Genomic DNA, 24,068 nt, shown 5'->3' on the forward strand with positions numbered 1-24,068 from the left:
AGAGATAGAGAGAACTGTAATTTGGCCCAGTATTGCACTCTATATATTCAATTTACATTGCATTTGATAGTTAATAAAAAACACCTTCCCAAATACAACATGTAACAAAGTATTCAGAAAATAAATTGAATATTTGTCGGATAACGTAGCAATGGATACCACATCGTGCCGCTTCATCTCGCTCTTTAAATAGCATTTACTACTATGATTACCCAATTCACTGCTCATTTTTTATCCTCCTCATAATAAGAATAAAAGGATACATTTTCCCAAGCATTCACACATTTGTTCATGCAGGTATTTGCAGCAGGTAAACAGACCCGGGTACTACTTCACACAGTGTGCTGGGCAGTTGCATTCCATTTTGGGAGAAGAAAGCCAAAGGAAAGCACGAGTGACTGAGGGCATCTGAAGCTTGGCGTCAATTCAGAAAGGAGTTCATAGCAGACAAACAGCAGGTGTGTGAGTGGGACTAGGAAAACAGCAACAGCCGCCCACTTCTGTGCTTTAGACACGTCCTTTCCTTAGCAGACTCGCTTTACACCCAGCCTCTTAGAAACAGAAATTGTAGGAGACATTTTCGGTTAGTTAACTACCTAACTCAAAACCACGGCGGGCTGGGCGCCTACCGCTTAAAGCTGTGCACTACCTTCTGAAGGAGAGATGTACACATTTTGGCTGGATAAACTCATTGATTCTTATTTTCTACGTCAATCATAAAATCTGACGTGCATTAAATTAATACCGAATAGAGTTGAATAATAATAATAACTATGATTTAAATACCAGTAACGGTTAATGCCCACAAGACAAAGGAGTGATTGAATCCGGGCACCCGTGAACCCTCAGCAGGTGTTTGACGAATTATGAGGCGGTGTGGGGGGGGGGGGGGGGTTGTGCAGCAAAAGGAAGGTTGCGTCGAGTGAAAATGAAATGTGATAAAGTCAAATGCACTGAAACAAAATCGACTTAGAGCAAAAGATGATGGGTGCCGGCAGGCTCCGTCGTGGTCCGGGCACTGCAGGGGCCGTGCTCTGAGAAGGAGCCACAGGCTTCAGGTGACAGGGGTGGCAGCAGCCAAGGACACGCTTTCGAAAGTTGGCGAGGAGCAGCGCTCGGCCTGGGAAGCAGGCGCACGCGCTCCCTCGGGGGGACGTCTGCCCACAGGCACAAGCGCGCTACGCGCCGCAACAAGGCTGGAAGATTGCTTCACTGAGACGACAGACGGTTCTATTCACTAGGAGCTGTGCTTTGCTTTGCTGTAACGAACCATGCATCGGGCCATAGGTCCTGACCACAAACAAAGCAGGTTCCCTTTCTAGGAACCCATCATGGTTTCCCGAGTTTCCCAAAAACTTTAGGGATTATTCATACGGTCACATTGTCCGAGGAAAGGGAACGCCCAGAGCACGGCCGGGACTTGCACACTCTTCTGAAGAGGGTGAAATGCTCCTCATTGTTGGGGAGTATCAGCACTTACATCAACAGAGGAGACCGACGCATCCCTTGGTTGGGAGGGGGGCAATTCCCACAAATTTCGTCACATAAGGGCCAAGCACTTCGGCAGGACATCACAAGGCATTAACCCCCAAAACACTCTTAACAGGATGTTCCTTCCTTGCTACCCTCTGGCACAGGGCACACGTCATGAACAAAGTTAGGCAGTATGCAAGTGACATACCGGCGCATACCAACAGAGAGCATGACGTGAGGGTGTGTAACATCGCACATGGCAAGAAGTGACATTAGATATTAAGAACTCTCACATGTTTATCAGGTATATCACAAGTACATGTAAGCACATTATGAGATTTAACAGATAAGATTTTGCGTCAGGTTGTGCCCAAAAAGTGGCGCAATGCCGACGCACAATCTAGGCCATACGAATAATTTTTTTTTTTTTTTAAGCCCTGACACATTTGCAACAAGGAGAAGCATGGTAGCAGATCTGTTCTGCTTAATTGGTAGCAACGACTGCATTTTAAAATATCTTATGGGGTTAAGGCACCTGCTACAGACCTCTTTGTGTGCCTAGTAAATCTCAGGAAATGTTAATCGTGGTAAAATAACTCTGGAGGTTAACGCTTTTGCTGGAGAGATGTATTTCGTGTAACCCCAGATTTGAATCGAAGTAGTATAGAAGGTTAATGTGTCTCCGGCAAAGCACATCGTGTAACATGCAGATGACACATTTTTATTTTATGTAGATGGGTAAGTGGGTTACTGCTTTCAACACAGCAATCCTTTTGTTACTTGCGGTTAATACATTGTAATCCTTCTACTATAGCCCAGTGAGCTATGAAGGACATGAGACTCCTACACCTTGTAACCCTCACTATCTTATGTAACACATCGTATACATTGATTTACACACATGACTTATTGTCAATGTATAATGTGTATGCTACGTAAAGTGCCCTGACACCCCGCATTGGGATGAGTAGCGCTGTAAAAAAAAAAGGTGCTATTTAAATAGTTATTTGTGAAAATACTGGGACAAACAGATCTGTCATTCAGTGCATGCACTTATATACAGGGACTGAACAAAGTTCACCCTGTGAAAATAGTGGGTGGACGCCATCTACCTGCGTGTACCCCAGACATGTGCAGTGCTCTGGCACACATATACGGATTCCTTACCTTTAAGAACGAGGGAGGTAAGCCCGGTTAGGTGAGCAGCGGATGCCACTGCGGAATGGATCAGCTCTTCGTTGCAGCTCAGCCGCAGAAATTCCACCTGCTGCATCTCCTCTGGACACTGCAGCAGAAGCTGCAGGAACTGGTGGCACCCATCCGGATAGACGTCCAGGTTGAGTCTGTTGCCTGCTAGCTGGGGGCTGGCAGGCGCTGCCACCGAGCTGCCTGCCCCCCGAGCACCCTCGAGCTCTGCCATCTTCTGTCTCTAGGCAGCAGCCAGGGCATGTTTCAACTTGCCAGGCAGGCAGGATCGGCACCATGAGGCATCAGGTGGTGAAGAGGAGGGTGAGGCAAGGCTGAAAAACAGAGAAACGCAATCAGACGTCGCTATGGACATGGGATTGATCTGCAAGGTGTCAAGAAACACACTAATAGCATTCAATGACGAGAAGGACATTACTTCAGTCAGACATTCAGCAGCCCCGTAGAGGCTCTGTGTCAGAGCCGCACTGCTTGCTATCCTGCCTGAACCTTGGACTCACTGTGTGACTTCTAACGGTCTCCCAATTATTGCACATCAGGAGGAATTGTACCAGTAGGGATGCATACTTCAAGAACGTTAATATCTTGGTAAGCCTATAAAAAAAGTGTAAAAGCTGCTGTGAGAAGGAGCTTGGTATACTCCACACGAAATGCTCTTGGTGCCCAAAAATAAACCAATAAAAATATGCTTATATGTGTCTTGACTTACAACCCCAGAGCCAACAAAGTTAAGCTCGTACATTTAAAAAAACTGTGTGCAGTGTCACACGTGTCAGGAGATCACTAACCGTGTCGCTGCATACATGCTTCTTCGTAACACAATGCAGATAAAATGACTACCACAACACACGTGTATGCCGCATAAGCCTGCACTATTGTGTAATATGATGGTTACACCCCCTCTCCTTTCTTTATCACTTCATACCACCTTGTGAGGTGTGTGGGTCTTATGTATGACCTTTGATGTTATATGTGATTAAAAGCATTCGATTACTGCGGTATGATACTCTTCTTTTCTGAGTGGATCGGATCCAGAATTAGAATTTCCCAGCATTAACTTTGCCTTTTATCAGGTGGCTCCAGTCATGATGAACCATTCTGCTAATAGGAACCACCATCAGCTGCTGCTTAGAATAATAGTAGAGTGGCATAGACTTGAATGGAGTGGCAAAGAATGGAGGAAGTATAGTGCCACAGAGTGGCATTGTGTGGAGTGGAGTGGCATACAGTAGAGTGGCATAGAGTAGCATTGTGTGAAGTGACGCAGGCTGGAGTGGAGTAGAGTGGTATAGATTAGATTGGTATAGAGTAGAGTGACGTGGAATGCCATTGTGTGGAGTGGAGTAGAGCAGCATAGATTGGGGTGGCACAGAGTAACGTGGAGTAGATTGGTATGTAGTACAGAGTAAGAAAGTGGCATAGAGTGGCGTGGCATAGAGTAGAGTGGTATAGTGTGTCGTGGGGTGGAGTAGACTGACGTAGAGTGGAAGGATGTGGCGTAGAGTGGCATAGAGTGGAGGGACAGAGTAGAGTGTCGTGGAGCAGAGTGGCGTTGAGTAGAGTGTTGTGGAGTGGAGAGGAGTCGAGTAGATTGGAGTGGAGTGGCATCTGAGTAGAGAGTAGTGGCATCTGAGTGGGATGGAGTAGAGTAATGTAGTGTGGAGTGGAGTGGCGTGGCGTACAGTAGAGAGGCATAAAGTGGATTGGAGTGGCATAGAGTGTTGTGGAGAAGAGTGTTGTGGAGAAGAGTGTTGTGGAGAAGAGTGTCGTGGAGAAGAGTGTCGTGGAGAAGAGTGTCGTGGAGAAGAGTGTCGTGGAGAAGAGTGTCGTGGAGAAGAGTGTCGTGGAGAAGAGTGTCGTGGAGAAGAGTGTCGTAGAGAAGAGTTGAGTGGCGTAGAGAAGAGTGGAGTGGCGTAGAGAAGAGTGGAGTGGCGTAGAGAGGAGTGGCGTGGAGAGGAGTGGCGTAGAGAAGAGTGGAGTGGCGTAGAGAAGAGTGGAGTGGCGTAGAGAAGAGAGGAGTGGCGTGGAGAGGAGTGGCGTGGAGAGGAGTGGCGTGGAGAGGAGTGGCGTGGCGTGGAGAGGAGTGGCGTGGAGAGGAGTGGCGTGGAGAGGAGTGGCGTGGAGAGGAGTGGCGTGGAGAGGAGTGGCGTGGAGAGGAGTGGCGTGGAGAGGAGTGGCGTGGAGAGGAGTGGCGTGGAGAGGAGTGGCGTGGAGAGGAGTGGCGTGGAGATGAGTGGCGTGGAGATGAGTGGCGTGGAGATGAGTGGCGTGGAGATGAGTGGCGTGGAGATGAGTGGCGTGGAGATGAGTGGCGTGGAGATGAGTGGCGTGGAGATGAGTGGCGTGGAGATGAGTGGCGTGGAGATGAGTGGCGTGGAGATGAGTGGCGTGGAGATGAGTGGCGTGGAGATGAGTGTCTCAGAAAAGATTGTCGCAGAAAAGAGTATCGCAGAAAAGAGTATCGCAGAAAAGAGTATCGCAGAAAAGAGTATCGTCATAGAGAAGAGTGTCGTAGAGAAGAGTGGCATAGAGAAGAGTGGCATAGAGAAGCATAGAGAAGAGTGGCATAGAGAAGAGTGGCATTATGTGGAGTGGAGTAGATTAGAGCGAGATAGAGTAGAATAGCTTAGAGTGGAGTAGAGTACAGTAGCAAAGAGTGGAGTAGAGTGGAAAAGAGTATAGAGTGGAGTGGCAGAGTGTGGAGTGGCATAGTAGTGGCATGGCACAGGAGTGGCGTAGAGTAAGGAGGCGCAGCTTAGAGTGCCATAGAGTGGGGTGGAGTAGATGGGCGTAGGATGAAATGAAGTGGCATAGAGTAGAGTGGCATTGAGTGGAGTGCCTTGGCTTACAGTGAGTGGTATGGAGTGGCATACAGTGGAGTGACAGACTGGAGTGACAGAGAGTGGCATAGAATGTCTAAGTCCAGAAAGTTGTCCAAGGGAGTCCCGCAGGGATCTTGTCTAAGCCCTACCTTATTCAACATCTATATAGCTCCCTGGTCCAACCTTATGAGTATATATGGATTTTTTCCAATATCCTATGCGGATGACACCCAGCTTATCATCTCCTTTGATAAATACTCCACAACAGCCCAGACCAACTTCTCAACCGGCATGCTAGCAATATCTCAGTGGATGTGTACTATCTCCAACTAAATGCCGGGAAAACAGAGATTATGCTCTTTGGAGAAGCCACCCTGCTGTGGACACCAGAGTGGTGGCCCAGGGTGTTGGGTGCCTCCCCCGCTTCGAAGGCATCAGCAAAGAATCTAGGGGTGCGCATTGAGCAGAGTTTAAACATGAAGGAGCAAGTGTCTCAAACGATACGCTCTTGCTTTCATGTATTAAGTCTGCTGAGGCGAGTATTTCTGTTTCTTCCAGACCATACACGGAAGACTCTTATACAATCACTAGTCCTAAGCCGCTTTGACTACTGCAATGCTCTACTGATATCAGCCAATGAGGCCTTGTTGGATCGCTTGCAGGTGGTGCAAAATACAGCAGCGCGTTTGGTACTGAACCCGCTATTGCGGCAGCTGCACTGGCTCCCTGTGCGCAAGCGAATAAAATTTAAGATTTGCTGCATCACCCATAAGGCAGTGCATGGCAACGGGCCATCATATTTGGCGGAGAAGCTTAGTCAATACACTCCCCTTAGGGACCTGCGATCCAGCTCTAAATCCCTTCTTAAAGTCCCGCGCATTAACAAGGTCAGGACAGGAGGGAAGGCTTTTTCCTATCATGCCCCATGGAACTGGAATTCACTCCCGCTTACATTGAGGCAGTGCACAGACCATTTCCACTTCAGAAAGTCCTTGAAAACATTCCTATTCTAGATGTCTCACACAGTATTAGCATCTTCTTACTCGTCCGCAAGCGCAGAGATACCCCTACGGGGGTGATTCAGGCGCGATATAAGTTAGTAAATAAATAAATAGAGTGGATTGGCAGAATGGAGAGACATAGTAGTGGCGTGGAGTGGAGTAAATAGGCGTAGCTTAGAGTGGTGTGGAGTAGATGGGCGTAGGATGGAATGAAGTGAAATGGAGTGTTGTCGAGTAGAGTGGCATACAGTGGAGTGGCATAGACTGCTGTCGAGTTGCATTGTGTGGAGTTGAATGACGTAGAGTAGAGTGGAGTTGTGTGGAGTAGACTGGCGAGGAATAGGGTAGAGTGAAGCAAAGTGGCGGGGCGCAGAGTGGCATAGAACAGAGTGGCATGGCATAGAGTAGAGTGACGTATTGTGGAGTGGCGTAAAGTGGAGTGGCACAGAGTAGAATGGCGTAGAGTGGAATGGAGTGGCGTAGAGAAAAGTAGATTTGCATAGAGTGGGTTGCAGTGGCGTGGAGTAGTTTGGCCTGAAGTGTAGTGGTGTGGGGTGGCGTAGAGTGGAGTAGCGCAGAGTGGAGCGGCATAGAGTGGAGCGGCATAGAGTGGAGCGGCATAGAGTGGAGCGGCATAGAGTGGAGCGGAGTGGAAAGGCTTAGGGTGAGTGGTGTGGAGTAGAGCAGAGTAGCACAGTTGTGAGTGTAAGTAACTAAAATGACAATAGAGACAGCAGATAGAGTGAAAACAACATAAATAGGAAGCTGTATGCCTGTGTCAAAAGTAGGAAAGCACATCGCACATCCACAAATAATAATGAAACACTTATAAAATAAAAAAATAGTAAGTTGCAAAAAGACAAGTAACAACAATGAGGACAAAGAACATATGTACTGGTCTACACAGCAGGGAGTAGTTAACACAAGAAAGGAGAGTGACAAAAAAAAAATTGAATGCTGTGGGCAGGTTGTAAGCCCACTGAATTGTAAATAATAGGTATTGCAGCACAGCGCTTACGCTATGTAGGTGAGATCTAATAAAGGCTCAATTTTTACCCACAACTGTTGATATTTCACAACTTCTTTTCTCTCAGTTAGTATGATATGGAGTTTAAGTTTAAAGGAGTTGGAAGTGGTCTTTTGATATGAACTAGTTTCCTGCTCCATTAAATCTTCATACAAGCCAACAAGAAGCGGAACTTTGGCATAGAATTACAAAATTGAGTGAAGGAAGAGCGAAACAGTGAGGATGTAGTGCTTCTGTAGACATTTTAATGTTTTGAGCTCCTTAAAGTGATCGTCAAAACTAAGTCAACTAAGTCATGGCATCTTTTCCATCTGGCTTTCGGTAAAATGTGAATACCTCATACATAGAACTCGCTTCTTTACAGTCACTCAGTCTTGCCTAAATCCCGCAGCCCTAGCAACCGCAGTTCTCCTCAAACAATTAGTGCGAGATTAATATAAGATCAGGTGCTACACAGGTTGGGCCCAGTCCCTCTTAACAGAAGTTGTCAACTGAAGCACCATAAGCAAGAGGTAAAGGATGTGCTTATGTACACAGCATGTGGAGGTGCACTCCCCTGGCCCAAGGCAAGCCCAGTCCTCACAATTGGACACATTCCCCTATAAAATCTACTTACAATAGGAGTGTGCTCTGCATACTCCAGGTCTGAACATTTGCACTCACAGTACACTCATACCTTATTTAACCACTATATGAATATGTCAGCAGCAGAGAGAATGGGGCCAAATGGCTAGGGCGGTCGACCTCGGAGCTGGGGAACCAGGTTCGAGTCTCGGCAGGGAAGCTCAACATTCTGTGACTCTGGACAAATCATTTAATCTCCCCGTGCCTAACAAAAATGAATGTGTGTCCGTATGTAACGTAACTGGTGTTCATGTAAAGTGCTCTGATACCTACGGGTCTAGTTAGCGCTATATAAAACTCTCAAAAAAAAAAAAAAAAGAGATTTAGAGCCTTGCAGGGAAAGAAAAACCACCTTCGAACCCATACATCTTGAAGCAGGAAGCACACAGAATATTTAAATAGTGCAGGTTTTGAAGTTTTTGCACATTTACTGTGACTCCAGGTGTGGGATGTTCTGTGAGATTTGGTGAGGTTGTATGTAGTTCAGGACACTTCTAGTTAAGTTACAGGTAGTTTTATTTAAGAGCACAGCTGAGCGCACACCTCACCAGCTGACCAGACCATCAACTGACAAGAGTAGAACACTCTAGTACAAGTTAGAACACTTACAGATATTCTGAGAGGCTGAGGAGGTAAGAACACAAAGGAAGGGCTAATGACCACTGTCAGCCATGTTACATGAAGAACAAATATACAAACACATCTTCCTCCTTTACAGAGAAAAAGGAAATAAATAAACAAATCACAAAAATGAAGCTTAATGTATGGGAGACAACAACAATAATCATTAAGACAGATAGGAGGTCTACGACGTCTTGAACTATTTTTAGTTTGCAAAGGCAAAGGAGCGTTTAAGGGTAAAGAGTGTCAAGAGTGAAAGGTGAGGTGAGAGATATCACCCAAAACAACTAACAGGCATCACCACCACCTACTCCCCTTAGACTGACAAAAACAGGAAAAGACAGTTCACTCTCTCCAATCAGTCCTTTTCCACCAAAAACAGGAAGAGACAGTTCACTTTCTTCAATCTGTTTCTGTCCACCACCGCTTTCCGCTCCAAGTTGAAGATGAACAGTTAAAACAGATGCCTCCATGTTTTAGTTACAGATTTATTTAATGTTAAGTTGTGAGGTCCGTAGAACTCCAACAGCAGATGCCACAGTCCTGGGTTCTGTTCGAGATTTCCAAGTGCAGTACCGCATGTGATGTTAGGAGTTTTTATTCTCACTTAAAGTGCTTCAGACTGACATATGATCACAACGTCCTTTATAATAAATGTTTTTTTTTTAATTAGGTACTCAGTAGTTTGTAAATTCATTTCTGCGCTTCAATACCGAGTAACATTTCAAGCTTGAGTTCTCCTGTCAATTTGATGCTTTGATTGTGGACACTCTGACCTGGTTGTAGGTCGCTGTGTTACAGTTCTGGTTCACTTTCTCTGGTTCTGGGCCTCTTTCACTGGTTTTGGACCTCATACACCGCTTCTGGACTCTCTATCTCAATTTGTTTTTAGGTTCTTGGTAGTGGGCACTCTGCCCAGTCTTTCTTTTTTCTTCTTTGGTTCTGGGTCTATGCCCAAGTGCTGGGTTCTTTGTCGCGGGCCTAGTTTTCTCTTTCACAGGTTCTGGACTCATAGACCCTGTTCTAGTTCTAGGCTTTTGTCTCCGTTCTGGGCTCTCAATCCTAGTTCTGGAACCTTTGCCCTCATTTGGTACTGGTTCTGGGACCTTTGTCCCCTATCGGTTCTGGGACCTATGTCCCCGTTGTGGGATCTCTGTACAGGCTCTCCATCGTGGTTATGGGACATTTGCCCCCTCTTGGTACTGGTACCTTTGTCCCCACCTGGTTCTGGGACCTTTGTCCCCTTTTGGTACTGGTTCTGGGACCTTTGTGCCTTGCCGGTTTTGGGACCTTTGTCCCCTCTGGTACCTGTTCTGGGACCTTTGTCCCCTCCTGGTTTTGGAACCTTTGTCCATTGCCGGTTCTGGGACTTTTGTCCCCTCTGGTACTGGTTCTGGAACTTTTGTCCATTGCCGGTTCTGGGACCTTTGTCCCCTCTGGTACTGGTTCTGGGACCTTTGTCCCCTCCATTTTCTGGTTCTGGGACCTTTGACCTTTCTTGATACCGGTTCTGGGACCTTTGTCCCCGTTAGGATTCTTGGTTGTGGTTCACTGTGCCAGTCCTGGGCTCTTGGACCCGGTTCGGGACTGTCTGCCCCCGATACCCTGTGCGAGTCCTGAGCTCTCTGTCTCTGTCCCTTATATTGGACTCTGTGACCCTGATCTGGGAGTAGTTCAAATCTGTTGTTGCAAATGAGACTCAGATATACAGTAGCAGGTGTGAGCATAAAATCCAACGAACAGCAAGTAGTAGACAGCGTGGGAATGCAGTGACCACAGAACAACTGACAGACTCTCCACTATGATAAGTATCTTCAACTTATGACTTAATAGTTTAGAATCCCTTTAACTTTCTCCCGTGCTGCCTTATTTTTATTTTGACTTTCAAAAGCGGATCTATAATGTGACTTTGCACACATAAAACACTTTAAAAACAGATAGTGTCTACAATTTTCCGCATTTACCATCGGTTATGGAGTTCTTCGGCGTTTCACTAAATAGCCAAGTGAATTCTCCGTGACCTCTGTGTAGAACACATCATAGTTTGCGCACCACAGCTTACCTCAACAAGTGTCTAATTCCGTAACCAAGATCCAGTCGCAAGGAATGATAGCGTATGAGTGAGGTGAACAATGACACCCAAGATGGCGGCCATATGCTGCGTCGTGACTTTCTACGCTGTGTGGCTACTCACAGTGAGGAAGCTGCAACGCGGAGAGAAATGCTTCGGAAAAATGACACAAGATGGCGGTCATTAACTGCTCCTTGGCAACGCCGCTTCCTAGCAACGCTCGGAGCGTGCAGGAGTGGCGCAAGGAAACGCGTGACACTGTTACCTGGCAACGTTTTGGTAATGCAGAGATCGCGCACGCAGAAGGAAGCTCGCGCACTCGGTAACTGATTCACGGTTTAGAAGAGTGACGTCAGGAGTGTCTCGTATGTCATTTCTTTTTCTTCTCGTTTTGTGTTCATTATCAGTTGACACTGGGGCCCGATCTTTGCCCCCGAACAACACCATAAGACTGACTCACAGTTTAGAAGAGTTTTCTTCTAGTTTTTTGCTCATCATCAGATAACACTGGGGCCCAATCTTTGCCCCCGATCAACTCATTTCACGGTGTCAATAACTACTGCCAAACTACGGGATCCTATCTTTGGTCAGGCTGAGAATTTATGAAGAATAAATAGACTGTCTTTTGGTAATCACTTTAGATGACGCATTCAGGGAGGGACACGCACAGACCAGCAATTGACTCACGGTTGGAGCGAGTGACGCGTGAGGTACTTGCTTCTTCTTTTCCTTAGTTTAGTTTTTTGTAGTTTTCCCTCGTTTATCAGGTTTCTTGCTTCTTATGACCACGTTACTGGCAGCAGATGGGTGGACCGCCGTGGGTTCTTGGTGCGAGGTGTTGCTCGAGACTGTGCAGGAGACGTTCCCTCTCTGGTCTGGTCAGCCAAATCGTCGCCAAAATGTTGTAAGTAGTTCAGGACACTTCTAGTTAAGTTACAGGTAGTTTTATTTAAGAGCACAGCTGAGCGCACACCTCGCCAGCTGACCAGACCATCAACTAACAAGAGTAGAACACTCTGGTACAAGTTAGAACACTCACAGGTATTCTGAGAGGCTGAGGAGGTAAGAACACAAAGGAAGGGCTAATGACCACTGTCAGCCATGTTACATGAAGAACAAATATACAACAGGTGACAGCCCTGAGAGGCGTTCAGTCAGTCAGGGAGACAGAGCACAGGGAAGAAGGAGGAAGAGCCATTTGAAACTACCTTTAAATGAGAAGCGCAGGTTAAATTCTTGGTTTGAAGGTAGTCTATTTAGTTCACGGACAGCTAGACACTAGATACTCTGTTTGTCTGGAGACACATTGGAGTGAACTCACAATAGGACTGCTAACATCACCATGGTTTCCCATCTCCTTGTCACAGATCTTACCATAATGAGGATGCCCTTCATGCAGACATAGACTGCTCATTTGCTCCGACGTGTGACTTCCCACTAGCCCTTCCACATTCCATATTTATTCCTTCACATAAGATAATGTGTTCAATAAAAAGACCCTACCACACACTGTTGATTGCCTGTGTCCCAGGGAGGCAGGCAAAACACTAGCAGCATGAATCGCTGTCAGTATTAAATGTTAAGAAATGATGGGAAATTGTTAATATTCCCTTGCGAGGGTGCATTTTTCCGTAAATGTAACAGCATGTGTGGCTGTATAATGACTAGAGGTGGGTGATAAATTCCGCCACGCTGGTGACATTTTGGCCATTCCGCATTACACTTCTAACGTGGAGTTTCAGCCAAAGTCTACCAACCGCCGCGTGACAGAGTTTTTCTCAAACACGGTTCGCCAACTGTAAGTCGGCGAGCGAGATTTGGTGTCCCTTACCACAATTTTCGGTCGCTAGGAGGGCACCTAGCGAGATTTCTCCAACGCAGATGGTTGCAACCATACACAGTCAGACAACTGCTGCTTGAGTAGAAAATCTACATGGACGGCAGTCAAATAAACTCAAGAAGCAGCGCACTCTGGTGTGCCGGTGGGGCTGATTTTTCATTGCGTAACGAGCTCCTGGTGCTTAATCACAGAAGCAGCACAACGTGCCTATTTCCACCTGTTCATGGAACTCTGTGGAATCTCGCTGGGTTTTCATGTAATTCTTCGTAATTCCATAGAGTAAAAATCCACGAGTTCCACCCACCCCTAATAATGACTTCTGAAACACCTCCCCAGAGCGCCTTATGACATTCGAAAGCGACACTGTGCAGCGGGGATTCTCTGAATTAGCAGCCACCGATTTATTCATATACCTATCTCAGCAACACTACCCTCCCTTTATTGAGAAGGTGGATGTCAGTGACCACTGTAACTTCAGGTGCTCCCTCTAGCCACATCATCACAATGTGACTGTGGACATACTGCCTACTTTCACTGCCAACCGTGCAATTTATGTTGTTTCCTGGTTACGCCACAACCGGAAGGTGATGTTCATTCACGTACTATAAAAAATATACTTTGCGTACTCTCAAACTGCATGAATGAACTTCTGCTACAGGTTAAGTATGCAGGTGTCAAAGTGGGTGGGATCGGGCGTCTCGACGTGCCCATACTTTATGAAAAAAGGTTCACCTACTTTTTGTAAAAAGACAACCTTCCCGGCATGGTTAATTCTGATAGTTTCGATGCTCAGCTGAAGTGTCATTCAGTGAGTCTCCTGTGCTGTGAAACCCAAGCCGGGCAGACAGCTAAACAGGCCTTTCTGCTAGGATGTCTGCATGCCTGAAAAAACATGCAAATGTGCAAGACAAGTTAATTTCCAAATGTAAAGGATGCTAGGGAGCCAGTACTGACTTTAATTGTTCAAATCACCGGAATCTTTGTGAAGACAAAGATTTATTCTTTTTGAGTGGTAGTACACAGAGTTAGCAACTGAGTTGTGAAGTGTGTGCTAGAATTGTAATTGTATTTATTTAGCGTGTACTACCTCTATCGAGGTGTTAAAGGGACAGTTATGTAAAAAGAATTGCATTCCCTACAGTCTAGGTGTTACTAAAATCTATATTTTGTAAGCACCAATTTATCTCAAACCTTTTTGCGCATTTTTTTTAGCAGTCTATCTTATACTGTATGAAATGCAAGTTTAAAATAATGACTTACATATTCACAGTGTTTTCTGTCACAGGCTGTGACCTCTTGGCACTAAACTAAGATTTAATTCTGTGGGTCTCTGGTTACACACAGGCCTCTGCAGTGCATTAACTAATAGAGGTTTCATAATGTACTATAGTAAACACGTTTTCAATTTATTTTTCAGTTAAGCTGTACGCTATTTTATCTGTAGCTACCTGATGGTGAAAGACCAAAACAACATGCAGAATATTTTGGTTTTTTAAGCCACACCTTTGACATCGCCCCCATGCTCACTGATCTCGCCCTATTGCATGCATCATGACAGTTTCCATACTTTTTTGTTAATGCACTTCGACCTCTGTCTGTATGACATAAACAAGAAAGCAGCAAATACTAACTACATTTGAATGGTATGGTGAGCTATAGATCATACAAGGCACCAGTCGATGAATCCAGCTCATCCCACGCTGGGCTCCACTCTTCCACCTGCCTTTCCGCTTCCTGTCAGCACGCCTCAAAGCCGGCGTTACGGACGGTCTAGGCGCTACTACAGATCCTTGTTTAATTTTAAGCATGGTGTTGAAATGCCTCAGGGTTAACTTTTTTTAGCATGGATATATTACATTCTGGAGTTTATTTTGTTACGTGAGCCAGTTTGTGCTTTTCTTTGATAGGGTTCATAGTTCATACCCAATAGGTGAAGCACAATCACCTTTTTCACTACTCACTAACCCGGTAGGGTGTTCTGCTCTTTCCCCACATACCTTTGGAGGCACCACTCAACATGGCCAGACACAGGCCACCAAATCCTCATGAAACCACTACAACCAGAGAATGGGGGCAGCGCATAAATAAGCATGAAAACGGCAAAACCATGTGATACGACAACACACCGGCAACCAACGTGCCAATGCCATGCCTGTTAGCGCAATACACATAGCTATATATTTTGCAATTGTATTGTCACAACATAGTTCTTCATTTTTATATATTCCTTAGTTGCTGACACCCCATTATAGACTTCCACAAAGACTTTGGGTTGCATTAAGAGCAGGGAGGTAAAATGAAATCCGCAATGAACTGACTCACCCACCTCAGTCTTCTGCTGCCTCACTTATAGGTGTGGGAAGTGACGTGTTCAACAGCTAATCTACAAAATGCTCGCCATCGAAAATACAATCACCAGTGCTAGACACCCTGTGTAAATAATACTGGAGTTAGGAACTTCTGTTCTAGACATTGGCACTGCATCAAACAGCAACACAAAGGACCAGTGCGTTCTTATTTTCATCCTCTTTGGGAATCCCACTTCAAAGGAATGAGTATAAACATAAGAAAGGAAGATATCACAGAAAAACAACACTAATTTGTTCGAGGCTGAGCTCAGGAACTTTACAACCAACGAGGTTCAAATAAAGAAAGGCAAAACAGAGCCATTTCACGAAATTTAGAAATCGCAGTTAAGATGCCTCACCCACTGGCTCTCACTGTGGAATAGATAAAAGTCTGACATCTGATTATAAATATGACTGCATAATCTCATATACCTGGACATTACTTCTCATAAAATGGCTCCTTCTTTTATCTAAAACTCTGGATTTTTATCGTAGATCATTGACATTTCTGGGCTCCCAGTTATTAAGATACATGCCTTGTGCAGTCTACAGTTTACAAAGCTGTTTCACACAAAGAGCTACACATCATAATATTAGACATTGTTTTACTTCGTAATTCGCACTGTACCAGTTAGTTTCTTTTGGGCAGACATATCAAATATTAAAGGGATACAGTTTTAGACCAAACCTCCTCTTTCAGTCTTACTACAGAGGATGAAACTAGAGTATCCGGATTAATTGCAGACATAACACGAGCACTATGAAGCCAGACAAATGGTTCACATGTGTGATAAAGACATTAATAACATATCAAAATGTGTTAATACCGGGACTGAAGACACAATTAAGTTGCTTTCACCTCTACAAACTGTATCCAACCTGAGCACTAATTAAACACCACACGGATGTTTGTGTGCATAATTTTACACCAAGTGGAACCTGGCACATATACTGTGGGCCCACACTCCAATTGGCATACATTACATCCTTATTTGATGTGCAAACCTGCTTGATATATCCAATTTCCTAGGTTTAAATAATTGTATAAGGTGCTGACTCTCGTAGAAATGAGTGTATTGAATGATAGAATTTTAAGTAATGTCTGAAGAACGGTTGGGCGTATGAATTGCTGAGCTTCTCCAGAACTCAGAACGGTGATATCAAACATCTGCTTTCAAAGTGATCTTGCTTTTAAGCTGTGTATTGAGATATCTTCTTACCTCCTTCCAGCACTTTAACGCTGCTCAACAAGCAGACTTTAGAATAGTATGCCTCTATCAATTCTCACCATCAAATGAGAGTTATGAAATATTTTGATAAAAATGTGGAAAATAGTTGAAATCGAAAAACATGAGATTTTCTACTGCATTGTAAAAGCATGAAGAGATGTTTTGAAACGTGGAAATGTGAAAAACGTAAATAAAGAGAGAAAAAGTTATCTGCGTATGTAATCATGAGCTGGAGAATCTAAAAATAGTTAACTTAGAAAATGTGTTGATAATGACTTCTAAATGTGACTAATGAAATTAATGCTTACCTAATGAACACCCGAGAACGGTAAAAATGGCTGATATATGAATACTTGATTACATGAAGTTTCGCAGTTTTTAATTTAGCATTATGTTATACAAATGTGTATAACAAAAAGTGACACACATATCACTTTGTCTGAAAATGAATAACATGCAAAATATTTTTTTGTAGCACCTACTATTGACATGTAACTTTAAAGGAAGAATAATGAGTGCATAAGCTAAGAAAACTGAATTATTCATATTAATGTATATTTTATATTAATCATAACGTGATAATGATTCAGCAAAAGCAGAATTGAGCTGACGTAGTCATTTTAGACTCAGTGAGAACTTTTCAAGAAGCTTCTTTCTGATGCTTGCAAACAAAGGACTCTTTTGATTCAGCAACACTTTTGACAGAAATGTATCGATACAATTGCAAACCCAGAGAGAGCATCTGGGAACGGACAGACATGGAGCAAAGTGAATTTTCTTACTTTCAAGGAAAGAATGGAAATATAAAACTATTGAAGTTGATGATTTTGCAAAAAGGATTACTTAATGCTTCAGGATACCTTAGTAAGGTGTTGATCACACCATATGCAGCCCACTGTGGACAACCAATGGAAACCATACGGAGCGATTCAAAAGATATTTTGTGGGCGTAAACTGAGAACTTTTGGAAGTATAATTGCCCACTTAGAAGAGGAGGAGTCAGGGGCTGGTTGTCATTTTTCCTGCCTGGCAATCTGTCGGACTGAAGTCTGATTTTCCTTTCTATGGCAAACCCATTTGAACTGTAGTTTCCGTACTGACTCAAACTTGTACTTTTCCGGCTGGTAAAGTGTGCAGGTATAACACTTCGGCTGAAGAGTTTATGGACTCCTTCCTGTGACTCATTGCGCTTCAACTCTGAAAATTTAGTTTGCATAACCTAATTGCTGAAACTTGATTTTTCCCATGTTCTCTCTCACTTTCTTTCCTAGGTAGCCAGCAAATGTTTATCTTTTTGAATCTGTATGACATTGTGTGACTAATTGTACTAAATGATTTCTATTAAATCTGATTATAAATTGTGATTAATGTTCATAACCATTCAAATTGAGGCTTAGATAAATTGTTTATATGAGCAAACTTAACATATACGAGTCATTTTTACTGTGAACCATCTTGTCTTAAGTCTTAATATTAATGGTGTTAAAGAAAGGGTTGTTTGTTGTTGGCATGTAATTGGAATTTTCGTATTCCAGGTCCTCATTAGGAATTGCCTCACATTCTCTAAATAACCAAGTCCCTGTTAGCTCACATAAAAGATCCATTGGAGGACCAATGGCAGTTTAGTGATATGTTATGGGCCCAGAGAGGAAATAGTTGTGTTGAAATATATGTTATGTTAAAAAACTTGTAAAGCACATCGTATACCCGGAGGTGTCTTGTCGATAGTCAGATTGCAGAGCAAATGTAGAAAGAGAAGCTACTGATTGAAAAGCCAGGTTTTTAGGGATTTCCTGAATTGTGGATGGGAGGGGGCTGATCTGATGTGTAAAGGGAGTAGATTCCATTGTTTGGTTGCTCCTGCCAGGAAACTGCTGCCTCCCAATTTAGATTTTTTTTTATATCTAATGGTGTTTATTTTGAAGGATCCCAATGATCTTAGATTTCTAGTGGGGGTGTACCAAGAAAAAGCTTGCCTTAAAAAAAGTGGTCCAGAGTCAGGAAGGGCCTTATAGGCAAGACACAAAGATTAGAATTTGATCCTATTTTTAACATTTAGCCAGTGAAGATCTTTTATGGCAAGAGAGACGGAGTGATGCCTGGGCAGTCCTAGTGGTAATCTTGCGGCTGAATTCTGCAGAATTTGAAATTTGTTGACATATTGAACCTGCAGACAGTTGAATACGCCATTACAGTAGTCTAATTTTGATAGCATTAAGGTGGAAACAACTGTCTTCCTTGCACTGATGGGGAGAAAATTTAACATTTTTCTAAGGATTCTAAGGGTGTGGTAAGAAGATGAAATAACTGCATTGATTAGTTTACCAAGATTTAGTTTGCCATTCAAGATGACGCCAAGACTCGTGGCTTTATTTGTGGGGGCGGAGAGTGGTCCCATTTCTGCTGGCCAACAGGGTGCGGACCAGAATTTAGGATTGTTTCCGAGTAGGATCACTCCGGTCTTCTCAGAATTAAGTTTAAGACAATGCTTGCTCATCTAAGAATTGATCTGACCCATACAATTCTGGATTCAATGGCTAATATTGTTGGATTTGTTAGAGGCGGAAAGCACGATTTGCGTGTCGTCCGCATAGGAGGTGAGCGAGAAGCCAAAGTATTGAATAAGAGGAGCCAATCCAGCTACATAAATATTAAAAAGAGTAGGATTGAGTGATGAACCCTGTGGAACTCCACACGGCAACAAAAAGGGTTTAGACGAGAAAGTGTCCGTATTTCCCTGTCAGATAGGAAGGATGCAAGTAGTTTTCCAGATGGTGGATCAAGATGGAATGGTCCACCGTGTCGAAGGCCGCAAACAGATCTAACAGGATCAGAGCTGCCGATCCGCCCTCGTCCAGGATAAACTTTAGTTCATCAGTGCCCTTAATGAGAGCTGTCTTGGTGCGGTGTTCTGATCGGAATCAAAATTGAGTGGGATCGAGACAGTTGTTCTCTTTGATGAACTGATTAAGCTGGGTGTTCATATTCTTTTCGATTATTTTGGAAGGGAAGGGAAGTCTGGAGATGGGCCGAAAATTAGCTGAGTCTTCGGGGTCAAGATTCGTTTTTTTTTTTATTTAGAAGCAGGATAATAGACGCGCTTTTCAAGGAAACGGGGAAGATACTGGAGATACACATGGAATTAAAAATGACGGTATGTTTAGAGGCTATAGTATTTGAGATTGGCTTAAGCATTGAGGGAGGGTACGGATCATCTGCTGAGCCGGATTTGGTGGACTGTACAAGATCTTCTATTTGCACTCTTCTAACTGGGGAGAAGGTGTCAAAAACGGCCAGTGGGGAATTACTATCAGAATAGCCGTCCGACCTGATACTGATTGCTGCCATGTTATTGTTACTGTGATGTGAGTAAAAGAAAATGTTTGCCCTGCTTTCCACTGCATCAGTTTTCTGGTAGCTTGTCGATGGTTAGTTTGACTAATCAAACTAGGATATGAAGAGTCGTGATTAAAGAGTTGGTTTTATAGTAGTGTAGAGAATAGTAGGGTTTTAACAGGAGATGAAGTTTTGACTGACTAAAGATTAAAATGGACTTGTGATCACAGAAAACTGTTGTATTGTGAAAATAGTAAGTCTATGTTGTATTGAATTAGGTCCGTCAAGGCCTAAGATCCCGGGATAAACCTACGAGCAGTCTTAGTGTGGCATACACTAAGTGTGTTTGTCTGCTGTTTTGAGAGTCCTGTGCATGAGAGGTTGTTGCCGGTACTGAGAAAGGGAACTTTATGCATGACAAGTTGGAATTGTTGAGATTTCTTCAGAAAGCGCAACAGGAGAGATCTGAAGAATTTTCTTCTAAATGAGAGTGAAATTGCGCTGGTTGAGGTTTTCACTGGGAGCGAATGACATTTTCTGAATGAGTGGGTATCTATAATTCTTTTAGTTGAGCAGACAAAGTTGTTTTATTTTATATTGTTTTTGTGAAGCTTGTTTTAAAAGAACGAAAGAAAAGACGATGAACAAATTGTGAAGGGAGGGTCAGTTGCAGTGAGGACTTAGACTGACGTCATAAAGTGCTGCGCTGGTATTGGTAGTTGATGTGAAGCAGCGCTGGTATTGGTGGATGAGAACAAACAGTAATTGGAGGTAGAAACAATAATACAGAAGATAATTTAGCGGTTTAAACTGATTGAAATAGAGAAAAGAAATCATGAAGGTTTTACTTTGTTAAAAGATTTGATACGTAAGGATGAGCCTATACCAACAAGGGAAGGAGTTTCTGTGGCTCCACAAGGTACACCTGCCTTGCAGATGTCATTAGAAAGAGGATATCACACTTGTACTTTGTTAGAAAACTGGCTAAAATACACTGAGAAAGATGGTCCCTTAGTGTTTTCATAGTATGGGACATTTAATGTAAGAATTTTAGAAAATTTGAGAAGACAGATGAATGATTTGAAACCTAGCCTTAGGCCCCTACAATATGAAGCCCTTAAAGAGTGGGAGCACGAAGCACATCGGATAGAAAAAGAGAAATGTCAGGAAAATTTAGAAATACATTAAATCGATATGCACAGGCAAAATGGGATTCCCAGAAAAAGTTATGGAGCCCGAATGTATCCAGTGATGGTAGCAGAACAGAAGAAAGGAGAAAAATGTAGGGAAAAAAGAAACATGTAGAGGAGCAAAAGGTTCAAGTACTCCCTGTAGCAAATGAGAATCTAGAAGAAGATATAGATGATGAATTATTGAGTGACCTTTTATTGACTAGGCCCTGCCCCCTATTATGAAGAACAGAATAATGTAGAGACAAATCCGTTTGTAGGCTTAAGGCCAGCAGCCCCAACTGCAGATTTAAATCCAGCACACAAAATAATATTTGTAGATGTAATTCAGACCCCTGAGAGAGCAGGATTTTCCAAAGTAGTCATGACAAGTAATCCTGATGCATTATTGGTTCCTGTAACTATTGGTCCGGTAGTTCCTCTTTATACGACAGGGCGAGGAGTCTCACAGATCCATGCACTAGCAGTCCCAGGTGAAATTGTAGGAGAAATACATCCTTCACCTGGAGCGAGAGAGGTTGTGAGAGATCAGGGAACTATGTGTACACCAGAAAGAATGGAAACTCATGAGAATAGTGCAGAGAGGTGTAATAGAATGAATTCCACCTAGGAAGGGGGAATAGAGTCATTAATAAGTATTTCAAAGAAGGCTCTTGAAACGCCAAGTAGAAGACAGTAAATGATTACTGGGAGAGTTTTGCAAATGGGTAGTCAGAAAACAGATTCACAGATACCATTGAAGTCAGGAGAAATTAGCAGAGACTCACAGAGATCGGAGACGAATACTTCAATAGCGCCATCCCCAAAAGAACTTGATGATTAGATTAGAGACATAGCCCCTACTGGAATGCACTGAGTAATGCAAATCGAAGCACGAATATAGATGTGAGCAAATTAAAAGTGGAATTAAAAGAAATTATATTGGGAACAATTAGTCAGGAGAGACTATCAAAATATTGTGATGAAGAATTATTATTCATGTGTAAAGATATAACTAGGAAAACACGAAATACCCATGAGAGGTTTGCTGAGGTAGCACAGAAATATGTGGTGGATGTATAAAAGTCCAAAGCCTTACAGAAAGCCTATAGATTGGATTTTAGTGACAAAGATTTGGAGGGTCTGAATCCCTCTGGAAAAAGACTGCAAATTAAAGAGTTAATAGCAACTCTGAAGCGATGGGGAGAAATAGAAAGATGGGAAGGCAGATGGGCTAAAAATATAGAATATACTACAGTAGTATTGCCTCTCTACCCAATGATGGAAAAGAATGAGGCCGATGCAGTGACTTTTCCTAGGACAAAAGTCTCAGGAGGAGGGTATTTACATGTGTCCTGGATTAGACAGGACACATTGTCCTTTACAAATGATTTCCAGAGATTGAGAGAGAAACCAGTCGAGTGGTATAAGCAAGCGGAAAGATTTGTGAAGGTTTCAAAGGTCCTATTAAAGGATGTGGATGCCTTGTTCAATATCATGGTTCCTACAGATTTGTGGGTGGAATGTAAGATTGGGGTTGGTTGGCCAGAAACAGAATATGCTAGAGATCCTAAAAACAGGTGCGCCATCAGCAGAGGTGAGAAAAAAATATAAATCAGGTCATTACGTATTTGAAAGGAAAGTTTTTGCTGAACGAAACAGATTGGGTAAAAATAAATAGGACTACTCAAGAACTAAAAGAAACAGCACATGCCTATTATGAAAGGTTTTTGCAAGCATTTAAACAGTATAGTGGAATTGAAAATGTGTCAGAGAAAGACAAGGGACATTTTGTATATCGATTTGTCTATGGTTTGAAGCCTGAGATTAGTGCTATGATTCAACAGCATTTGATTTGTTGGCAGAGCAAGTCAATGGATGAAATACTGCGTTATGTAAAGTATTGTGGAGATGACATCGAGATGCGACATAAGAAGTTGAGAGAGAAGTTGATGTTGGCACAGATAGAGGCAGCCAAGAAAGGATATGTGGGTTTTGATTCAGATTTTACAGGCAAGATACAGGGAAATGGTCAGACTACCACTGGAATGAAAAGTGTGATGGTAAAACCCTTGCCAAATTTGATGCCTCAAGGAAGGAGACATGGATCAAATATAGAGCCATTGAAAAGACTTTCCCTTGTCACAGTAGCGGCAAGTTCGGGCATTGGAAGCGCGAGTGTAAGTCCGATTTGGCTTATCAGGTGAATGGACAGGCAATTGTGACAGGTGAAGATGGATTGATACAATCACAGGTGACCAGTGATATATTAAATCAGTCAACGTTAAATGTAAAGGGTCAGAATCAGAATATGCCTCAAGCTACTATGCAAAATTTGAATGGACAATGTTGCAAAGTCATCCTGTGCCCTGGGCACCCCCCAACTTTTTGCTGACTGATGCTGGTGGTAACTGATTTTGACTGACCCTGTGCTCTGCCTAACTAGGCCCAGGGCCAGTGCTGAGCTGAAAAGAACACATTAGAATACAGTTAAAACACCCAACATACACTAGGGTACACTATGGTATGGTGGGGTACCCCTGTAATTGGCATGACCTACCCCATAGGCCCCTAGCATATAATAGGGCAGGGGAGTGAAACTACCTAGAAGTCCCCAGTACCCTGGGGTATGGCAGTTTAGAGGCCAGCAGCTTTTTCTGCACCAGCATGTTTGCAGTGCTGAAGCCCGAGGTCAGTTTAGAAGCAGCACCGGGTGCCAGGATTGCTTTTAAACAGTACATTGTGCCCAAACTTGACTTTGATGGTAGGGGCACTTAAAATGGAAAACCTACAATCTGTTGGCATATTAGGGACCCCTAGGGTCTCCCCTAGGTATACCAGGGGTGGGGGGTCAGTTATCTAGAAGGTACACCCTTATAAAATGAGTTTTTATATGCCTGGGTAAAGTGAATTTTCACATTTCACTCCCCACATTGTGTTAAAGTGCTGCTCAAATTCGACTTTGATACTAGGAGCACTGGGTAAGGAGGATCTGCAATATGTCTGTGGATTCAGAACCCCTGAAGTCTCCCCTAGTTGCACAGGGGGTGGGGGTCCTGTAGAAATTAGGGAAATACTTATAAAATATGTTTTTATAAGCCCTGGTGTTAGAAAACGGACCCAAGTCATTGCCCCATTGCAAACCCATAGGTTAACATGGTAGGAAGTTATTGATGAATAAATATTGATAGGAGAGGACTAGCCGGACCATTCAAAGACTTCCCAGAATGGTAGTAGTAAATCCAACAATATTATATTGTTGATTTTCTCCTAAAGTGTACATACAAGAAGTTATAAGACG

The 24,068-nt window shown here is 43.4% G+C and overlaps 1 protein-coding gene across 4 annotated transcripts in view; it reads right to left on the minus strand.

Annotated features, from left to right (window-relative positions):
* PIDD1 (p53-induced death domain protein 1) overlaps nucleotides 1-24,068 on the minus strand; it is a 332,716-nt gene that overhangs the window by 158,026 nt on the left and 150,622 nt on the right. For 3 of the 4 annotated variants that reach the window (XM_085644874.1, XM_085644875.1, XM_085644876.1), the window contains one exon: nucleotides 2,641-2,993. In XM_085644874.1, coding sequence (XP_085501000.1) covers nucleotides 2,641-2,893 — 253 coding nt within the window. In that variant the 5' untranslated portion in view covers nucleotides 2,894-2,993. Of the gene's footprint in view, nucleotides 1-2,640; nucleotides 2,994-15,011; nucleotides 15,059-24,068 lie in introns of those variants that run through there. The other variant, XM_085644877.1, reaches the window with a different exon arrangement.

Source organism: Triturus cristatus, chromosome 3_1 (assembly GCF_964204655.1).
Source record: "Triturus cristatus chromosome 3_1, aTriCri1.1, whole genome shotgun sequence".
Taxonomy (NCBI): Eukaryota; Metazoa; Chordata; class Amphibia; order Caudata; family Salamandridae; genus Triturus; species Triturus cristatus.